General features: G+C 34.0%; 1 protein-coding gene across 31 annotated transcripts in view; it reads left to right on the top strand.

Moving 5' to 3' along the window:
- ANK2 (ankyrin 2) overlaps positions 1-19,001 on the top strand; it is a 694,188-nt gene that overhangs the window by 610,462 nt on the left and 64,725 nt on the right. For 25 of the 31 annotated variants that reach the window (XM_079154590.1, XM_079154588.1, XM_079154601.1 and 22 more), the window contains 2 exons: positions 7,928-8,000; positions 14,804-14,948. In XM_079154590.1, the coding sequence (XP_079010716.1) occupies positions 7,928-8,000; positions 14,804-14,948 (218 nt within the window). Of the gene's footprint in view, positions 1-7,927; positions 8,001-9,249; positions 9,304-14,803; positions 14,949-19,001 lie in introns of all 31 variants that reach the window. The other 6 variants (XM_079154614.1, XM_079154617.1, XM_079154612.1 and 3 more) reach the window with 1 other exon arrangement.

Here is a 19,001-nt window from a genome sequence, read left to right as displayed (position 1 = left end):
CACACTTGTGGGTCATTACATATGGCTGAATCTTTTTTTAATGTTAAAATTCTATTTTTATTTAAAACCATTCTTTAAAATATGCATTAAAAATGTCCATATTTACAGGGTGCCAGATGATGTTTTGATACATGTATCAACCAATCTAGCTCCTCAAATTTGACATTCAAATTTGTGTGGTGAAAACATTCAAAATCCATTTTTATGACTGAATCTTAATTTGAAATTTAATTGCTCTTTCTTACTATATATGATTTATTGTCCCAGGATAATCTTCATGTTAAGGTTTGTTACACTTATGCTACTTTATTCAGCATATTTTGAGCAATGTGTACATTCCAAACAAATGAAGACCTTAGGGACAAGATTTCCAAAGCACATCTGTTGTGAGAAGTAGTGTTTTTGGTCAACTTTACTCCTTTTTCTGTGCTCTGGGAATCATGAATGCACATTTTTATCTTGTTCCACTAGATGGCAAGCTTGCATTTCTTTTGCTGTCTTGGACCTGCTTTTCTTCCATTCATTAACTAATTGATTGCTTCGTTGTTTTTTGTATATAAAATATATACTGGGTTCTGTGCTCTGCGGGAGTCATCTGTGGTTAAAAAACACGAGTGCTCCCTACTCACAGAGTAGCAGGAGTGGAGAAGGATTTATGCTCCACAAAGACATAAGTTCTTTTACGTCAAGAACACTATGCAATTTACAGCTTCAAAGTTTCAAATTCATTACTCTTACTTAGAGCAAATAGCTTTAAACATAAAGATCTGAATTTTAAAAGAGGAGCAATTAACTTTCTTTCATTTGACTCTAAATATTCTAATTACTATCTCCAAACAAGTTTTCAAATACCTACTCAGAAATCAGACTTGTGATGTGTATGGAGAGGTCGTCTCCCTACCACATGAGGTTTATGGAGAGATGACAGCTTCCATCACAACCCTCTATGAGTTGTTGTTGTTTTGTTTATTTTTCCTGATAACTATTATTCTGTACACTATTATTCTCTAGCTGAGCACAGTTCAAAAACCAAAACAGCAACAACAAAACCCACTATACTTAGAATTCAAATTTATAAGTAAAAATCCAATAAACAAATATAAACCATGACAGAATTTCTGATTTCAGGTAGAATAATAAAAAGTCATTGTCCTCACTAACCAAACAAATATCCCCTTTAAACAGGTGTTTTCAGTGAATACATGTTTCTGTAATGTCTTTACTTAATGGTCCTCTGAATTGGTTCCTCATAGAATGGTGAGTTTGTTTTGTGAAATAGAACCTAGGGGTGAGAGTTGAAGATAAGAATTTATTCCTTCCTATAAAATCTTTTATATTACATTTATTTTGGGGAAGAGATTTTCAAACATCCTTTTTCCACATAATTTCTTTTCCATGTAATGTGTTGTTAATGATATTAAAAATAATAATTAATACTTAGGGTTAAGAATATGGCAGGCCTGGAGGGCAGATCTAGGATTCAAGTTTAGGTGGTTGAATTTCAAAGCCCACATATCTAACCATCCTGACATAACTGATCTTGGTTTTGCTGAAAACTAGTTTAACAGGAATTTTGTAAAAGAACTATTTTTACCTAATTTTCAATGTAAAAAAAAAAAAATTACCCATGAAAATAGCATCCTTTCTTGATTTTGGTGGGAGCATCACATTCAGTATCATTTTCTCAAGTCTCCAGATTCACCAAAATTAATTTAGAACTATTAAGTGATGACAGCAAGTAGCACAAGACAGTTTAATAAATAGATAAAAATAAAATCTAATTTGATACTATTACCTCTTAAATATATAGTCGCATCACAGCTACACAACTGACGCACAGATTTCACAGCAGTGGGATTCATATGATGTGCAGCCATGTGAATCCTCTTTGATCAAAGAAATGTTCCTGTGCTTTTCTTCCTTCCAGAGTTCTTTACCCCAAAGTATGAATGAAGTCATTGTGCACAGGGCAAAGTAAGGCAACAGTTTATAAAGGAAACATTACTGCTGCAGAGATTTCTGAGACATTTTGGAATCATGGTTTGTTTCCTTAACCTTTGCTTTTCTAACTTTACTTTGAAAAACACAGCAGGGAAGATGAGACAGTTTAGAATTCTCCTGAGGATGCAGTCACTCTGTGTTTGCCAGAATGGATGTCAGAGTGGTGGGGACACATTTCTGGCAGCAGAGGCTGGCAAACCCAATATTCTAAGGCAGCTTGGAAAATGTATTGGATATGACTCATCCCTCTACTTATTGATCAGCTATCAATTCTTTTTATTTGTATAAAGTCATCATGTTTTGTATTGCATATAATCATTGGCAACTACAGCATAATTACTTAATTACTGAAATAAAAATATCAGATATAAGTGATATTGTATATATTTTCATTTGAACATTGGGGTAGTCTTTTAATAAGCAATAGGGAAATGTAAAGCACCCAAGCACTAAATCTTATACCATGTCCTTTGACAAGGGAGGCATAAAACTGGCAATGCAATAAATAAATGTGATGTCACATGATATCTTTTTATGTGACATCTTTTCTGTGAATAAGTTTCTTGATCCAATGACTGAATTGTCATTCTTGAATAAACAACATCAATAATATACTATATTGTACATGTGTATATACCTTATATCTATATGCATATAATATTTGCAAACCCTATGTATGTTTTAAGAAGACATTATGTTGAGTAGAAAAGCATTTTAAACTTTTGTCATAATTTTTCCAATCTGTTATAATTGTCTCAATCATGCCTAATTGGGTGGCAATTATTTTTGGTGACTCACCTTTGTTGAGACTTTACAGAGTATTTACCTTAGTTTGCATAGAAAAAGTTTACATAGTATTTAATTTAATCACAAATGTTATATCTACATGTGTGATTGGTATAAGTAGGTTTGGAAACAAAACAAGTTTAGCCTATAAACTCATGGAAGCCAGTGGTTGTGGGCATTAGAAGGTGACGAAGTGGCCAAGATCAGTCATTTTGTTGTGGCCTAGCAAGTATGTGACATAAAAGAAGTGGTTTACTGGGGGGGGGGGGGTTAAGTGAAGCTCAGTTAAGCACACTTTTTCTTTTCATAGAACAAACCAGATATTAACCACCATTTATAAAACATCATGTTAAGGGCTCATGTTTTATTTTCTTCATTTTCTGTATATTGTAAGTAAAAAACTTGTCATCTGATTTAATTATATCCCATCAAATTTTTTCAGAGTATAATACTACTCATTTTAACTTTTAAAGTAGCTTCTAATCTTGACCATAGCATCCTCATTTCTATAGCAAAAGAAAAGGCACATGATCATTTAATTATAGCTTTGTTTTGCTTGTACTGTTCAGATGCAATTGCATACAACCATATTTATGTTTTAATAATTGAGTTTTCAGAGGATACTTTGTTTAAAAAGAAAACATATTCATTTCTCATTATATTACTCATGAGTAGGAAGATTCATTTGTCAACCATTCAAACACTTACTGATAGCCTTCTAAAGGTCAAGTGCAACATCAGGTACAAATGGGAATTATCCTTACTGTATTGTATATGGAGGATATTTTGGATATCTTTACAGAAAAATACCCATGGCCAAGGTGATTACTGTGTGCTGCTTTTTATCTTTCCATATACATTTGCTTATAATTACTTTGATAGCATTCAGTGATCAGACTAAATTAACTTAGTTATTTCCATTCTTGTAAGTACAAATAAAATAGAGTCCCATTATCAGCATCTGAAAATAGAAATTGAGGCTGCTAGGAGGCAGTCATTCAAGTAGTATCTCCATCAATTATGTTTGAATGGAGATTCAGCTTCTTGAAGAAATAAATATTTACTCGGAAGGATGAATACTCTAAAACATTTCTGGAAAAAAAAAAGAACTGTGGTATAGTTGAATACAATGCACATAAGTTTGCATTTTTTATTACTCTACCTTTAGATAATTATTTTTAAAGTTTCAAAAATTTTTAACAAAATGTCATGTTATAGCTGTCTCCATCCTATATTTCAAATGAAAATCATTTTTCCGCATACACTTTCTCCAATCCAGGAAAAAGAGTCTCAAATTAAACTGCACAATAGACCCAAATGAAAAGAAAAAAATGCTACCTACATGATAACTGACCATTTTACTTTTCATCAATTTTTCATTAATAGGTGATCATTCCTTTTGCAAATTCATTCATTGGTAGTTTTTTTATGGTCATATTCCTCACAACATCTAAAATACTGCTGTATGAATACAGTACTTAAATTATAGAATGACTTCAGGAATGTGGTGTTAAGTAAGGTGCCTACCTGAGAAACTTTAAAAAAAAATACCCACAGTTGGTCCTATCCTCAGGGATTCTGATTCAATTGGTCTGTAATGGGATCCAACAAACAATATTTTTTAAAGCCCTCTAATAATTCTAATATGCAGCTAGAGTTGAATACCACTAATAGAGAATATAGGTTGTAATTTATCTGTGTTAAATTTATAAACTCAAATTTACAGTATTAAAATAATCAAGTGGCATATTATATCCATCTTTTTAAGTTCATTCATTCAACAAAAATTTATTCAACACCTACTCTTCTCCAGTGTTTGGGATGTATGCTTTTGTCTTTTCAAAACATTTGCTTTCAGTGAATAAGATGCTATGGAATTATGTAAACATCACAAGAAACATTCAGGCATGCTGAATTTATTATTCAGTGCTTCAGCTGTGCCTTCTCTAGATAATCATAAGATTTTCTTTAGTTACTCTACTCAATTTCTTTCTAGTCTCTGATTCCACCCAAAGAAAATCTACTTAATCATTTTTTGGATCTTAACTATATTTTTTGTATAATTTTATATCATCAATTTTTTCAATATCAATTTGGGAGGCACTGATCATGTTCAGGTTCTATGGAAATAATTTCCCTCTTAAATGACTCATGCTGTTATGTGGGAGGCAGATAAATAGATAAGGCGCACACAGTTGTGTGATGTGGTTGCATGATGTTCCAGGAGTACATAGCAACAGATGAACAGAGATAAACAAATGAGTTAATTGGTGAGGGCCAGAAAATGTTTCTCTAAGGAAGGTTCATCTAACATGAACCAAGAAAAGATAGGGAAGGTTTCTGGTAAAGGACAGAGTATATGGAAAAACTGAAGCAGAAGAGAACATGACACTCTACTGTCATGTATATATGAAAAGAACTCATTAAAAAAATAAAAGGTTTTCAATAGGCCTAGTAGCTCAGGGGAAGAGTACGCTTAGCATGCACAAGGCCCTAGTTTTAGTGTGCAGCACTATGAAAAAAAAAAAAAAAAAAAAAAAAGGAAAGGAAAGGAAAACAAACAAGCAAAATTTTCTAAAGTAACACAGCAAAGAACACTTGATAGTAAAACTATTAAAATTCACATCTTGGCCTGGGATTGGCTCAGTGGTAGAGCACTTGCCTAGCATGTATGACATTCTAGGTTCAATCCCCAGCACTACAATAAATACATAAATTTAATGTCTTCCCCCCCCCCCCACTCTAATGGTTTAGAAGACCCTTTTGAGAAAAAAAAATATGGAAAGTTCTCTGTGGAATAGCTCAAGATCTTGCTTGGTCCAAATGTTGCATTACTTGACAGTTATCACTTTAGGTTATAATGCAGACTGTGAATAATAAAAAGCAAGAAAAATGGGGTCATCTAACTTAAGAAAGAGAGAGAGAACTTGACCTATGTGTCAATGACATAGGCCTTCTAGCATGGTCATAGCGTAGAGTGAGATGTGGGGCCTCCCTGCCTGTCCCTCTTGACTACATCACGAGGGGTCTTATGAGCCATTTTATTTAGTTTTGTTCTGATGAAAATGGACACCACAAAAAAACTTATGCAGTATCACATGATGATTTAATCTATCCCTCTTAACACACATATTATATGCGTGTGTGTGTATATATATATATATTCATAATTTCTAAGTTTAATTTGACAATCAATTGAATTTCCTCATAAATATATTTGATGTTCTCTACTGCTTTTGGAAAGGAAAGCATTGGTGATAGGATTATAATAGCCATTCAAATAATTTCTGATACATATATCATGAAACTTGAAAATACAGACAACTGATTATACTTCTGTGCCTTAGTTGAAGATTTTACTCATGTCATAGAATTATCCTTTTAAAGTTCCCATAACTGCCAACTGGTGCAATTAATACATTATAAATGGAGAAACTAGAGATATGGATTTGAGACTCAGGAATATTTAGTGATAGGTGACATTTAGTAATGAGATTTAGATTTTTATTCTATTTTGTACATGTGTTTTATTTATTTATTTATGTAAATTGTCAAAAGAAAAGGTCCCTATTAATGGTGTACAATATGATGTCTTGATGTCTGTATACCTTGTGGAATGGCTAAATCAAGCTAGTTAAAATAACCATCACTCCATATTCTTACACTTTGGTAATGAGAATGCCTAAAATCTGCTCCTTTGGCAGTATTCAAGTATGCAATACATTGTTTCTATTTCTGTAGTCACCATGTAATATGATGCATTTTGAACTTACTATTTCCGTCTAACTAAAATTTTGAATCCTATCAACATTAGCTCCCTAAATCCTCCTCACCTGGCCCACTCAGGCCTTGGTAACCACCATTCTACTTGCCACTTCTATAAGTTAGACTATTTTAGATTTTACATATAAGTGAGATCATGAGGTATTTGTCTTTCTATGCCTGGTTTATTTATTATTATTATTATTTTTAATCACTCTGTTGTCTTAGATGTTTAGCATGATTATCCTGTAGTCTACATTCAGAATGCTTCATGAGTACATGAGTGACTGAAAATTCAGAGTATCAGCAAAGGTGGCGTACACCTAGTGACTAGGGAGGTTGAGGCAGGAGGATGGCAAGTTTGAAGCCAGCCTCAGCAACTTGGTGAGACCCTGCCTCAAAATAAAAAATAAAAAGGGCTGGGGATATAGCTCAGTGCAAATGTGCCCCAGTTCAATCCCTAGTATCAAATAAATAAGTAAATAAATAAGTTCCAAGGCCCTTCATTTTAAGATGAATTTAATTTTGAATTATAATGTTATGCCAGATAGTATTTATTATTTACGGATGCCAACTATGGTTCTTAAAGCTCTTGCATAATTCATTTAGTCTTCATAAGGATTTTATGAAGTATTATTCTTACCCTGTCTCATAGGTAAGGAGATTGAGGCCCAGTGAGACTAGAGGACTTGCTGAGGCTTCATAGCTTGTAAGTAACAAAGCTAGAGTGTGAACCCAGGCAGCACCGTCTAGACTCTGATCTCAACTTTACACTACACATCAGGAGTAAAAGGTAGTACATGTGACCATTCTGGGGTGCTATCTTGGAAGGCAAATAAACAACGTACCAGAATTCTGGTGAATTACTGAAAATGACTGATTCTCTACCATTGATCCTCTAATCCAGAAAGGATGTTTCAAATTATCTGCTTAAGTTAATTTATGTGGTTCACATTGTTTACAGTTTCCTTTCCAAAGACTTTGCTTTTAATAAAATGCAAGTGTTCATTACTTATTTTTAAAGCTTTTCTAGAAATGGCACTTAATTCATTTTAGAGAAGCCTTGAACGCATTAATGTACTTCCTCAGTGTGACTAATTATTAATGTCATCACTAAAGAATTTACTTTTTAAATGGGAACTGAAAATAATAAACCTTCTCCTGTACAACTTCACTGCAAAGATCATTTTTCTTCTGAAAGAACAGATGAGTTTTCACAGGAGAGAGTAGGTTTCCACAGTGACCAAGTGGATAATATCGTACACTTGGGGCCCGATGGCCTGATAATGCTATCGAGTGTGACCTGTTCCGTGGTTCTTTGCATCTTCTTTTTGACTTTGTTTTTAACTTGAAGCCCTAATGATTTTTGTCTTTTCAGACCATCACAGAGAAACACAAGTTAAATGTTCCTGAAACGATGACCGAAGTTCTTGATGTTTCTGATGAAGAGGGTAAGACTTACTTAATCTACTATGACATCTGTCACATTACCACACGAGGGCAAACTATCTTTAGTTTTTCAGAGACCAAGCTGGTGCTGAGGATGGCTGCTTCTTAACACTTCGATTGAACATTCAAAGTCCCTTCTTCACCTTTATTTCAATATGTTTATTTCTGCTATTGTGGGGAAGCAGGGGGGAAAGATTTTGATCAGTCTATTTTCTCATTCCATTGTTTTTTAATGTATATGAAATGACAATTCTGTGAAAGTGGAAAGAAGCAAAAGTGGTTTTGTGGTAAAGAGCTACCTGATAATACAATTATTATTAATATATATTTTAATTATGTCAAATATTTTTTATTCAAGTGCCTTAAAGACTTTAAAGTATTCTTCATTAATGGTACATTAAGAAATCTCTGCTTTGGGATTGGTTCAAATATACAGAATGAATATTAAACCCAGAGGAAAAGAGCCACAGGGAAGGCTTAAAAATAGCACTGCAGCAAATGGTACAAATCCAACATAAATAAGCCGCTCTTTAAGTTAGAAAAGATGTACCCTATAGTTTTAAAATTGATAAAAATAATCTAATGCTGTGGATTTCAAAGTCCTGGGAAGCCCATTTTTCTAAGGGGGACTGCCTGGGATAGGGGTGAGTCATCCTGCCAGAGCTGAAGATCAGGCCCCTCTACTGCAAGCCAGAAAGGTTGACTTTGCTTTATATTTTGAATTTTCATGTACTATTCCACTTCAATAAAAAAAAAAAAAAATGCTACTAAAAAATCATGAAGGCAGTTAATAAAGTATGTAACCTAGTCTCAATGGTGCCACTGTTGGTGAAATGTACATGATTATGCCTATGTTTGAAAAGTATTGCCATAAAAAATGGTACAAGGCTTAATACAAATTATTTTATGAAGAAATACTAAAGATTTTTTTAGGTTCATCAACATAAAATCATAAGATAAAACTTTACATTGAGATATATTTCTTTGGAACCAATTAGTTACATTATCTATTGATGGATAGACATTAAGTTGTCTCAGTTTATAAAAGAATCAGAACAAGAATGAACAAATGTCAGATCAATGCATATTACAAGTAAGTTAGAAAGGATTGTCAAAGTTAGCAGTTGCACATATTTATCATAATTTTGTGTTCTGTCATTATAATTGTGAACTAATTTTCAGCATCCATGTATACATACCATATTTTGTTTTGTGGATCATCTTTCTCATCTTTACTTGTATGTTGAACAGCTCTTAAACAGTTTGGTGACCACTTTGTTGATGAGGAAGCACTTAGTGATTCAGGTACCATTAGAGGAACTTCTAGTGTAAGCTTTTCTTTGCTTTTGTTTTAGTCTGAGCTGGATAGAAACAACTTGCTTAATATTTAAATCCATGTTCCTAATACTAATGTTTCTTTTGAAATAGCATGTGTAATATGAGTGGAATTGTATTTGTGTGCATTTGAGTGTGGGTTTTATTAACTTTAAAGCTTAAAGCTATACATTGTTTATGCTATTAATGATTTTGCAACTATTATTGAGACTAACACAATTACTTTATCCAATGATGATATATAAATATTTTCTCAATATATTTTCTTAGAATATTAATTTAGAGAAGTAATTCATTGCTAAGTTGATACTAAACTAACATGATCATGTTAAAACTATGTCATTAGTTTCTTACTAAGCTATCAGCTAAGACTGTTTATAATGAATGCAGATCATGTCATCCTTCTTGGATGAAGGCATACTTCAAGTTCATTAAAAGAAAATATTAAATTAGAAACTGGATATAGTAGCAAGAGACTATAGTCCCAACTACTATAGGCTGAGGCAGGAGGATTACTAAAGCTGAGGGGTTCAAAGTCAGCCTATGTAACATAGTAAGACCCTGTCATTAAAAAAAAAAAAAAGTATATATAAAATGTATTATTTTTACTATATAAAATTAGTAGTTATATGGTTTTTTTAAAAAAATGTTAAAAATAGAGATAAATTAACCTTTAAAATTATTTAGGGTAAACTGGGCATTTAGGAAAAAAATGAATGATGTAAAATATTCTATATTTTAGCAAGAAATTTTGAAAGTACATGTGGTATCATTTTAATGCAATCATACTAAATTAAAATCTAAATTTATAAAGTAGAAAAATTAATGATTATTTGATTTAAAAGTAACTCTTATTTACAAAATAATTGTTAAAGAATTCCATTAACTAATGTGTTTAAAAACATTTATTATTGGAATTTTAGAAATTCCCTTTATATGAAACAGCTTCTCAGATCTGCACAATGAGCTCTACCTATAACATGTAATTTTTAAAACCCTTATATATTAAAAATTGTTAGTGATAAGAACTGTTGATTTGAGAGGAATATTGGCTAATGATCAAGAAAGTTTCTTGTAGTAAGAAAAACTTTCCAGTTTTAGAAATAGCCAAAAACTTAATAACCTTTTATTCCCGGCAGACAATGCGAGTTGAAAATTTTTTATATGAAGGACATATTAGAGTGGTTTGAAGTAACTTTTCATTCAGAGAAAGTATAAAGAGAGTTGGCATTGACATTGCCAGCTCTTTAATGTTTTGTGCAGTTAAATTGTTTTCATGGAACCTGACGTCATCCATGTGGACATACTGCATCCACAGGTGTTTGGAAGGTACTATCCAATCCCTGTTTTCTTGACAGCATCTATTATTTTAATAGTAGTAACACCCCAATAGAATAATACCCCAAAGAGTAGTCAAGCCAAATACAGATGTCCTCTAAGGCTAACTAGCTATACATTATAGCAATCAGCATTATCCATCTACGAATCTATCAACAATTAGTGAATGTGAAATTGCATGGTGGAAAGCTCTGTAACTCGTTCTGTGGGGGAATCAAAGGTATTCACCCCACAAGAGGCATGCCTTTAAGAAGCATGAATGGACAGATAATGTATGGAAGAAGTATAATTTAAGGCAACATGTCAGTTTTTCATATTTGCTTGGCAGGATGGAGGTAATTAGCAGTTTCATGGTCTTGCTGAGTGATGACAGATGAACAAGAGAGTAACAGGTTTAGTGAGTGAAGAAGGAATGGTGTGAAGGTCCCAAGATGGGAAAAGTGCAAAAGAGACATACAGTGGTAAACTAATGCAGTTGATTGTTTTGGCTGATGTGTAAAAAATATGTGGGGCTAAGTTGTGGAGTGTTTGAATTCTTAACTGAAAAGTCTGGGAAAATTAGGATACCATAAAAATGTCACTTAAAGATTGAAACAATTAAATCTGTTTATATGAAGATTAATCCATCAGGGATCCACAGAAGGCATGTATTGAGAAGAAACTGGAAGAAAACAGATATCAAAGGGAAGAAAAAGAATTTACTAAGAATTTAGGTGTGTTAACTCATTTAGTCTCCACAGCAACTCTGTGACAGAGGCTATAGATGTCCCCCATATACATATTATTTTTTCAGGTGAGAGCAAGCTTATCTGAAGGTGAGGAGAATAAGCCATAGAGACATAAAGTAGTTTGTTCATTGGCATACAGCTATTAAGTGGTATATATAGAATTTCAATCTAGTATGAAAACTGTCGTAACAGCTTGGTCATGATAGAAATAAAGTCTTCGTGGAGGACATGGCAGGAAAATGCAAAAAGAAGACAGCAATGGAAAGGGAATTATGATGTCCAGACTTAATTGAAGCTGTGAATGTAATCCTCACCATCTTATAGGATCATGAGCTGATTCCTGTCTTTGCTGACTCAGCTCCACAGTCATAAGCTGTAAGTGGGGGCTCAGGAGTTATAACGCTCATGTAACTAAAATGCCTGTAGAAATGTAATCTTGCATATAACTTTCTGAAAGATACATGAGTGGATGGTGTATGTGCACTTTTTCACTAGTGCAATAGAAGAAAATGCTCTACCAGTTGAGAACTCCGCATGGTGGAGCATTGTAATGAAATACAGAGGCTCCATCTGTCTTCTGCTTTGACACCCTTCACTTCTATTGTGAACACTTCACATTTAGCACAGCCCCACATCTCAGATTTCAGTCCTTTGTTTTCTACTTCATTCTCTACATTTTGAGGTTTTGTTATGGTGCTTTCTACCTGACAGCTGCTACGTTTAGTGTTATTTAAAGTGAGGCTTCAGCTGGGTGTGTTGTCACACACCTGTAACACCAGCAACTGGGGAGGCTGGGGCAGGAGGATTCAAAGTTTCAAGGTCAGGCTCAGCAATTTAGCCAGGCCGTCAGCAACTTAGTGACACCCTATCTCAAAATAAAAAGATAAATATAAAAATAAAAAGGACTGGGGGATGTAGCTCAGTAGTAAAGCAGCCCTGGATTCAATGTCCAGTATTAAAAAAAAAAAAAAGGCTTCAGAGTTCTTGAGACACCTATGATGACCTTAGGTATATAACATGATGGGGTTTGTTGTTTATTTGTTTTAATCTTTTTTAGTGTTTTTTAAAATTTTGATTTTTTATTTTTCATTTTTCATTAGGGTATTATAGTCATACATAATAGCCGGATTTATTCTGACATATATTAATTGCATATAACACAATTTACTCCATTTCAATCCCCTGTATTTCCTGTTTCACTTCCCCTTTCTCTCCCTAATCATGATGTTTTGATTATGTCTCAGAGAGAAATGACCCAAAGGAGCAAAGTCACAAAGAGGTGACTTTTTTTTTTTCTCTAGAAAATTACTCTTATTTCTCTGACATAAATCTCTCCTGGTTTTCCCTCTACCTCTTTGAGTTTTTCTTCTCAGCTTCTACTTCCCTTAAATGTTGATATTTCCCATCTGATTCTTCTTCTTATGTTATATATTAACATGTATTATTAAGATTATTAAATGGTTCAGGGACCCCTTATATACTGTCTATACACTAATCTGTATCCATCATAGGCCTTGCTTGCAAATTCCATGTCCAAATTTCCATTGTGTCCTAGTCCTATATTTCTGAACTGAATTTCCTGTAAGCATCTCAGACTTAGCATACCCCAAACAGAACTCATCTTCTTTACCTATCCACTTCTTTACCTATATGAGCAACCAAAACAACTACTTTCCTGCCCAAGTTGATCAGGTCTTTGGGTAAGAGTCTGTTTTAAAACAATATCTTGATTTAAAACCTTTAGTTCTTATTTGAGTAGACTTCTATTATACTTGAAAAGATTTTTACATAACTTAGCTTGTGAAAGGATTATTATATACCAACATATTTCCTTTTATCAGCTTACTTACTTAATGTAAAATGGTCAAACAAACCTATTTTATTACATCATATAATAAACCTTAAATAAATATCCTTAGTGTTTCTTATATCTCTCCATCATTACCTATTTACTCAATTAATAGAATGACGACTCCCAGGTTTATGAATTAGCTTTTCTTGGTTGTATTCTCCAATTCTTTACAATGATATTGTGACAACTCTTTCCTATTAACTGTAAAAGCATGAGTGTATCACACACAGCAAAGTTGAAGTTTTGATAGCTGGAAACTACGAGATTCCATAGTGATAGTGGAATTTAACCATCAACAGTGTTATGGTATAGATATGAGATGTCCCCCAAAAACTCATGTGGAGACAATGCAAGATGTTCTGAGGTGAAAAGATTCTGAGATTATAATCTAATCAGTGGATTAATCCTCTGAATTAAGTGGGTGGTAACTATAGGCAGGCAGAGTGTGGCTGGAAGAAGTGAATCTCTGGGGGTGAGACAGTAGGTTGAGGGAAGAGAGAGAAAAAGAGAGTGAGAGTGTATGAGCAGACATTTGTTTTTTTATTTTGTAAAATTTTTTACAGACTGCATTTTGATTCATTGTACACAAACAGGGTATAACTTTTCGTTTCTATGGTTGTTCATGACATAGATTCATACCATACATGTAATCATACATGTGCATAGGGTAATGACGTCTGTCTCATTCCACCATCTTTCATACCTCCGCCCCCTCCTCCCTCTCATTTCTCTCTGCATAATCTAAAGTTCCTCCATTCTTCTCTCACCCCCCCTTCCCCCGACCCCCATTATATATCATCATCCACTTATCAGGGAAAACATTCCACCTTTAGACATTTGGTTTTTAAATAATCTTTTTGACTTTTTGTTCAAGGAATCTACAATGAATAGCCTGTATTATGTGATAGCCTTACACTCTACCATCCCATCACTTTTTCACAAATAAGTGTATGTGTGATCCTTTCAAATATTAGCAAAACTCTCTGAAAATAAGTTAGGCTTATACTCAAGCCAGACTATATATAGTGTGTTTTGTTAGACTTATTCTTCGAATTCATCTTAGATTTTTTTCTCATTTTATTCTAGTAATGTATACATTTTGTTAATCCTATAAAATAATTATTCCTCTTAAAATATCTCATATTTGTTGGTGAGCAATAGACATTTTTAAAGCATATTGCCAAATATATGAAGAGACTATTAAGGCTGGATATTATGTGCAAAATTATTGAAACTACAGATAGATGCCAAGTGGTCTATGCATTGGATTAATTATTAGGTTGAACAATATAAGCTATAAACCAGCTATCATGATAAAGCAAATTGACAGGTTTTAAAAGAATTATAATTCAGGTAATTATTTATTCTTGATATGTTTTAGTATGTTTTAGCCCTTTGCAAGCATCTGCATGAATTCTGTGTTCTCCTAGAGTGCAGTGTTCCATTGATGTCAAGGCTGTTTATGGGATGCATTCTGCAATCCCAATCATAGTTTGTAGTTGAAACTATCTCCAACAAATAAATTCCTCCATCTTCCTCTGCTTGTTTCAAGGAGATGACACCATGACAGGTGATGGGGGAGAATACCTAAGGCCTGAGGATCTCAAAGAACTGGGCGATGACTCCCTACCCAGCAGTCAATTCCTGGACGGCATGAATTACCTGCGATACAGCTTGGAGGGGGGACGATCTGACAGGTATTCATGCAAAACTTGATGTCAGTTGGAAGTGTGTGCAACACATTTTATGATGACAAAAAAATTGATGCAATTATTAAACACTTAATGGGTACCTCACCATTCTCAGCAGTTAGTGTTTCATCTCATTCAACTCTCTAAGAACTTTTAACTTTTTAAGACATGCCCATTTTCAAGAACAGGAAACTAAAGCCATGAGAAATTAAGTAAATTAGTAAAATCAAACAACTACTAAGAAGCAGAACTGGTTAAATAAGAGCCCTTAAAGATGTTTTTGATCATCTGCTACTTTGTTTTGCTAGGTAAATTCAAGAGGCCATTTTGCATATAAACCCTCTGAGTGTCATCTATAGGTATTTCTAATCCTCTATTTTTTTGTTAGTTACAAAGTTTCCGTGAACAAAAATGTTATCAAGAATAATTAAAAGGAAAGAGATTCAAAATAAAACTGTGCTTGAAATTAACTTTTCCACAAAGCAAACAAAGAAACAAACAAAAAAACTGAATAGAACCTTGTAAAAGCCAGAATATAATTAGAAGCCATCTGAGCAAAACTTGGAGGAGCCTCACTTTTATAGAAAAATCTGGGGAGGTTTAAATAATATCTGAAATATGTGATCTATTATTTTTGGTTATTACTAACTGTACAACATATACTTGTTACTTTCTGAGGCAAGCTGATTGAGAACATTCTGGAGTCAGAATGGTACATGCCCATAATCCCAGTGGTTTGGGAAGCTGAGGCAGGAGGATCACAAATTCAAAGCCAACCTCAGCAACTTATCAAGGCTCTAAGTAACTCAGTGAAATCTTGTCTCTAAATAAAATACAAAGAAGGACTGGAGATGTGGCTCAGAGGTTAAGCACCCCTGGGTTCATTCCCAAGTACCAAAAAAAAAAAAAAAAAAAAAAATCTGGAATACCTCATCAAAAGCATGACTACCAATTTAGGTCAAGCATATCATTGTCCATGTAGTGTTTGCTAATCAACTCTCATATTTCTTCCTATCTATCTATGCATCTATCTATCATGGTACTGAGGATTGAAACCAGGAGTACTCTACCACTGAGTACAACCCCCAGTCCTTTTTATTTTATTTTGAGACAAGGTCTCATTAAATTGCTGTGGGTCTTGCTAAGTTGCTGAGGCTAGTCTTGAACTTGCAATCCTCCTTCATCAACCTCCCACGTGGTTGGGATTACAGATGTGTTTCTCCTCACCTGGCTTTGTCTATAACTTTAAAGTTGCCTCTATTCTAAGCTATTTTATGAATATTCCACATATTTACAATTTGAGAAATAATTAAAGACTAGTCAATTTTAAGGAAATAATTGACAAAAACGAGTTTTTCTTAGGTTTCATCTTTGAGTATCAGTGCCCCCCTCCTCTACTTTTCTTTAAAAAAAAAATTCTAATGTTGGTGCAATCAATGCATTTGTGTGGGCCTTATGGTAAGTACTGGAGGTACCAACATGATTAAGATATGCTTGCTAAACTCACAGCCTAAGAGTGGGAGAGAGTAGATTAGTGATAGACAAAGAGGTCCCCTGGAGCCCTGTGGCTGAAGCTGCCTGAAGGAGAGCCCAGCCAGATGAAATGATGAGTAATGGTGTGGAAAGGTGGGCTGGGCATCTGAAGCATTAGCAGGTCACAGGTCACAATGTGTGTGAACAATGTAGCATTGCTGCAGAATAAGTGTAAAAGAGGAATTGTGTTTACATTTTTAGAAGGCTCCTTCTAGTAAAATGGAGGATGAATTTTGGAGGAGAGTTGTTTATCTGAAGGACTAGATCTCTCAGTGGGAACCACCTGAGAGGCTACTGCAGGGTTATTAGCCGTGGTTGTTATGAGAGGGCTTCAACTCTAATCTTGGTGGTAGTCATGGAGGGAATGACAGCAATGAAAAAAATCTAAGACATATCTAAGTGGTGAAACTAGCCAGCTTTCATGATCAATTCCATGGGGTGGTTGAAGTGGTTGGTAAGTTGACTGCTTGGCCTTAGAGGTTTAAACACAGGGTGGCCCTTGGGATCAGGATACAGAAGGAGGAGGTGACAGGGGTCAGTGTACCGTAATTAATTAGAGAATATTTTGAAACATTGATAGATTCAGACCTTGTAACCTGAGATTCTTAGAGTTTCAATAAAAGGAGATGTTTATGGTTATGCACGAATTCATCTTAATCTATGAATAGCCATATTACTGTGAGCCAGAAAAATCCTTATTTTCAGCATAGTATCTTTTATTAAAAATAGCTGTTCGATTCAGTCATTTTTCATTCTTTTAAAAGTGCTTTACCTGAGAAAGAATGTAGAATATATGTTCTATAAAACAGGAGTGGGTGGTTTGCTACCTCTACTTAAACTGAGTTCTTATTAGCATGTAAAGACAGGAGACATGAAACAAACCGAGACATGATCTGCTCTCTGGGTCCACATGTGCCTGTTTAGAGCCCCAGATATGTTCACAGTCTCTTAAATGGAACCATATGCAGCATCTCATTTTCATGGTTTTCTTGTTTGTTTTATTTTTGAATTTTTTCTTTTTAATTTTGGTTAGGCAATTCAATATCAGTCACCTTTTTTTGGTAACCATTTTTCCCTTTCATTGTTTCTTTATTTGGTATGCTCTCAATAGTACCATGCCCAGGTAGGTATTACGCAGCATGAGAACCTGGCCTTCTGGATACATCCACATCTCCCTGCTCACTGCTCAACGTGTGTGTGTGTGTGTGTGTGTATGTGTATGTTAGCAAGAGGTGCTTATATTCTAGAATTATGGCTCTATTCTCAAATTAGGATTTTTTTGTACTAAACTGAAAAACGATTTGAGCTAGAGATGGAATTACTATTACTGATCTATTACTGGAATGAAAGTCAGCTACGTGACCCATGTGACTTTAACTGTCACAGCTCCACCTTGTGGTTGACAAAACATGAGCACGGCTTCCTTAAGACCCAATCAGCCTGTGTATACTTGGAGAGGACAGTGAAAGGATTGTGATGCCTAATGTGAACATAGTTGCATAAGAATAAAAACAGACACAATTTAATGTATGTTGAACAAAAAAACAGCTCAACTTTTGTTAGATTTTGCTTCCACTTTATTTATTAGTGCTTACAAATTTGAAATGCTATCCAAATTCAATAAAAACACCAAATAACAATAAACTGCAGAAGCTTCTCCATTTATTAAAGCAAACACACTGAAATTTTGGAATATTCATTTGTTCAACAGGATTTGAAATTCCATAAATCAAATGTCTAATAAATATTGTAGTTTACTAAGAGGAATTATTACACTTTTCAATGAACTTATACTTTTATACCAGTCTGTAAAGCAATTTTATCAGCATGAAAAAAGTATAAATTTGACCCATAGCAAAATTCTTGGCAACTTGAACTGATAATAAAAATTTACCCTTCTATGGAGATATAATTATATATATTATAATTGAAAAGGATGCTCTCTGACTAAATGGAAAAAATGGCAATCCTATTGTAAAATATTGAAACTTGTCTGTAATGTTTTAAATCAGGGTAGACAGTTTCTGATCCAGGGACTTGACTTATTTCAGAACTTTGTGCTGGTTATTCAGAGAAAATAATTTCTCTGTCATTAGACTATTCCAATCATATAATTTTATTTAAGTAGATTCTATAACAGTATAAAAACAAAACAATTAGAACCTATGAACATTCACTAAATGACCAATTAGCGTATCAGAGGGCAGTAAACAGAGTAAGCTATAATAAAATTCATACAAAGAAATACTTAGAGATATAGTTTCATCTTCCTCATTTTGCCACCCTCTCTGTCCAATTTTTCTCACACTGTCCACATATCCTAACATTTTGCCCTCTCTACCCATGCCATTGTGGATCCTTTATCCTTCCTCCTATCTTTTAAGAAAGGCAAAATAACAATTATAACAACAACAACAATAACAATAGCAATAGCATCACTTTACCCTTCCCAGTTCAAAACCAATTGAGAAAAAGAGACCTGATAACTGGATATCAAAATTCACCTTAATTACTGATTCCAAGTAC

This window comes from Sciurus vulgaris (genome assembly GCF_902686455.1).
Source record: "Sciurus vulgaris genome assembly, chromosome: 9".
Classification (NCBI taxonomy): Eukaryota; Metazoa; Chordata; class Mammalia; order Rodentia; family Sciuridae; genus Sciurus; species Sciurus vulgaris.
Note: the sequence above shows the minus strand (reverse complement) of the source record. Positions and strands in the feature narration are given on the sequence as shown.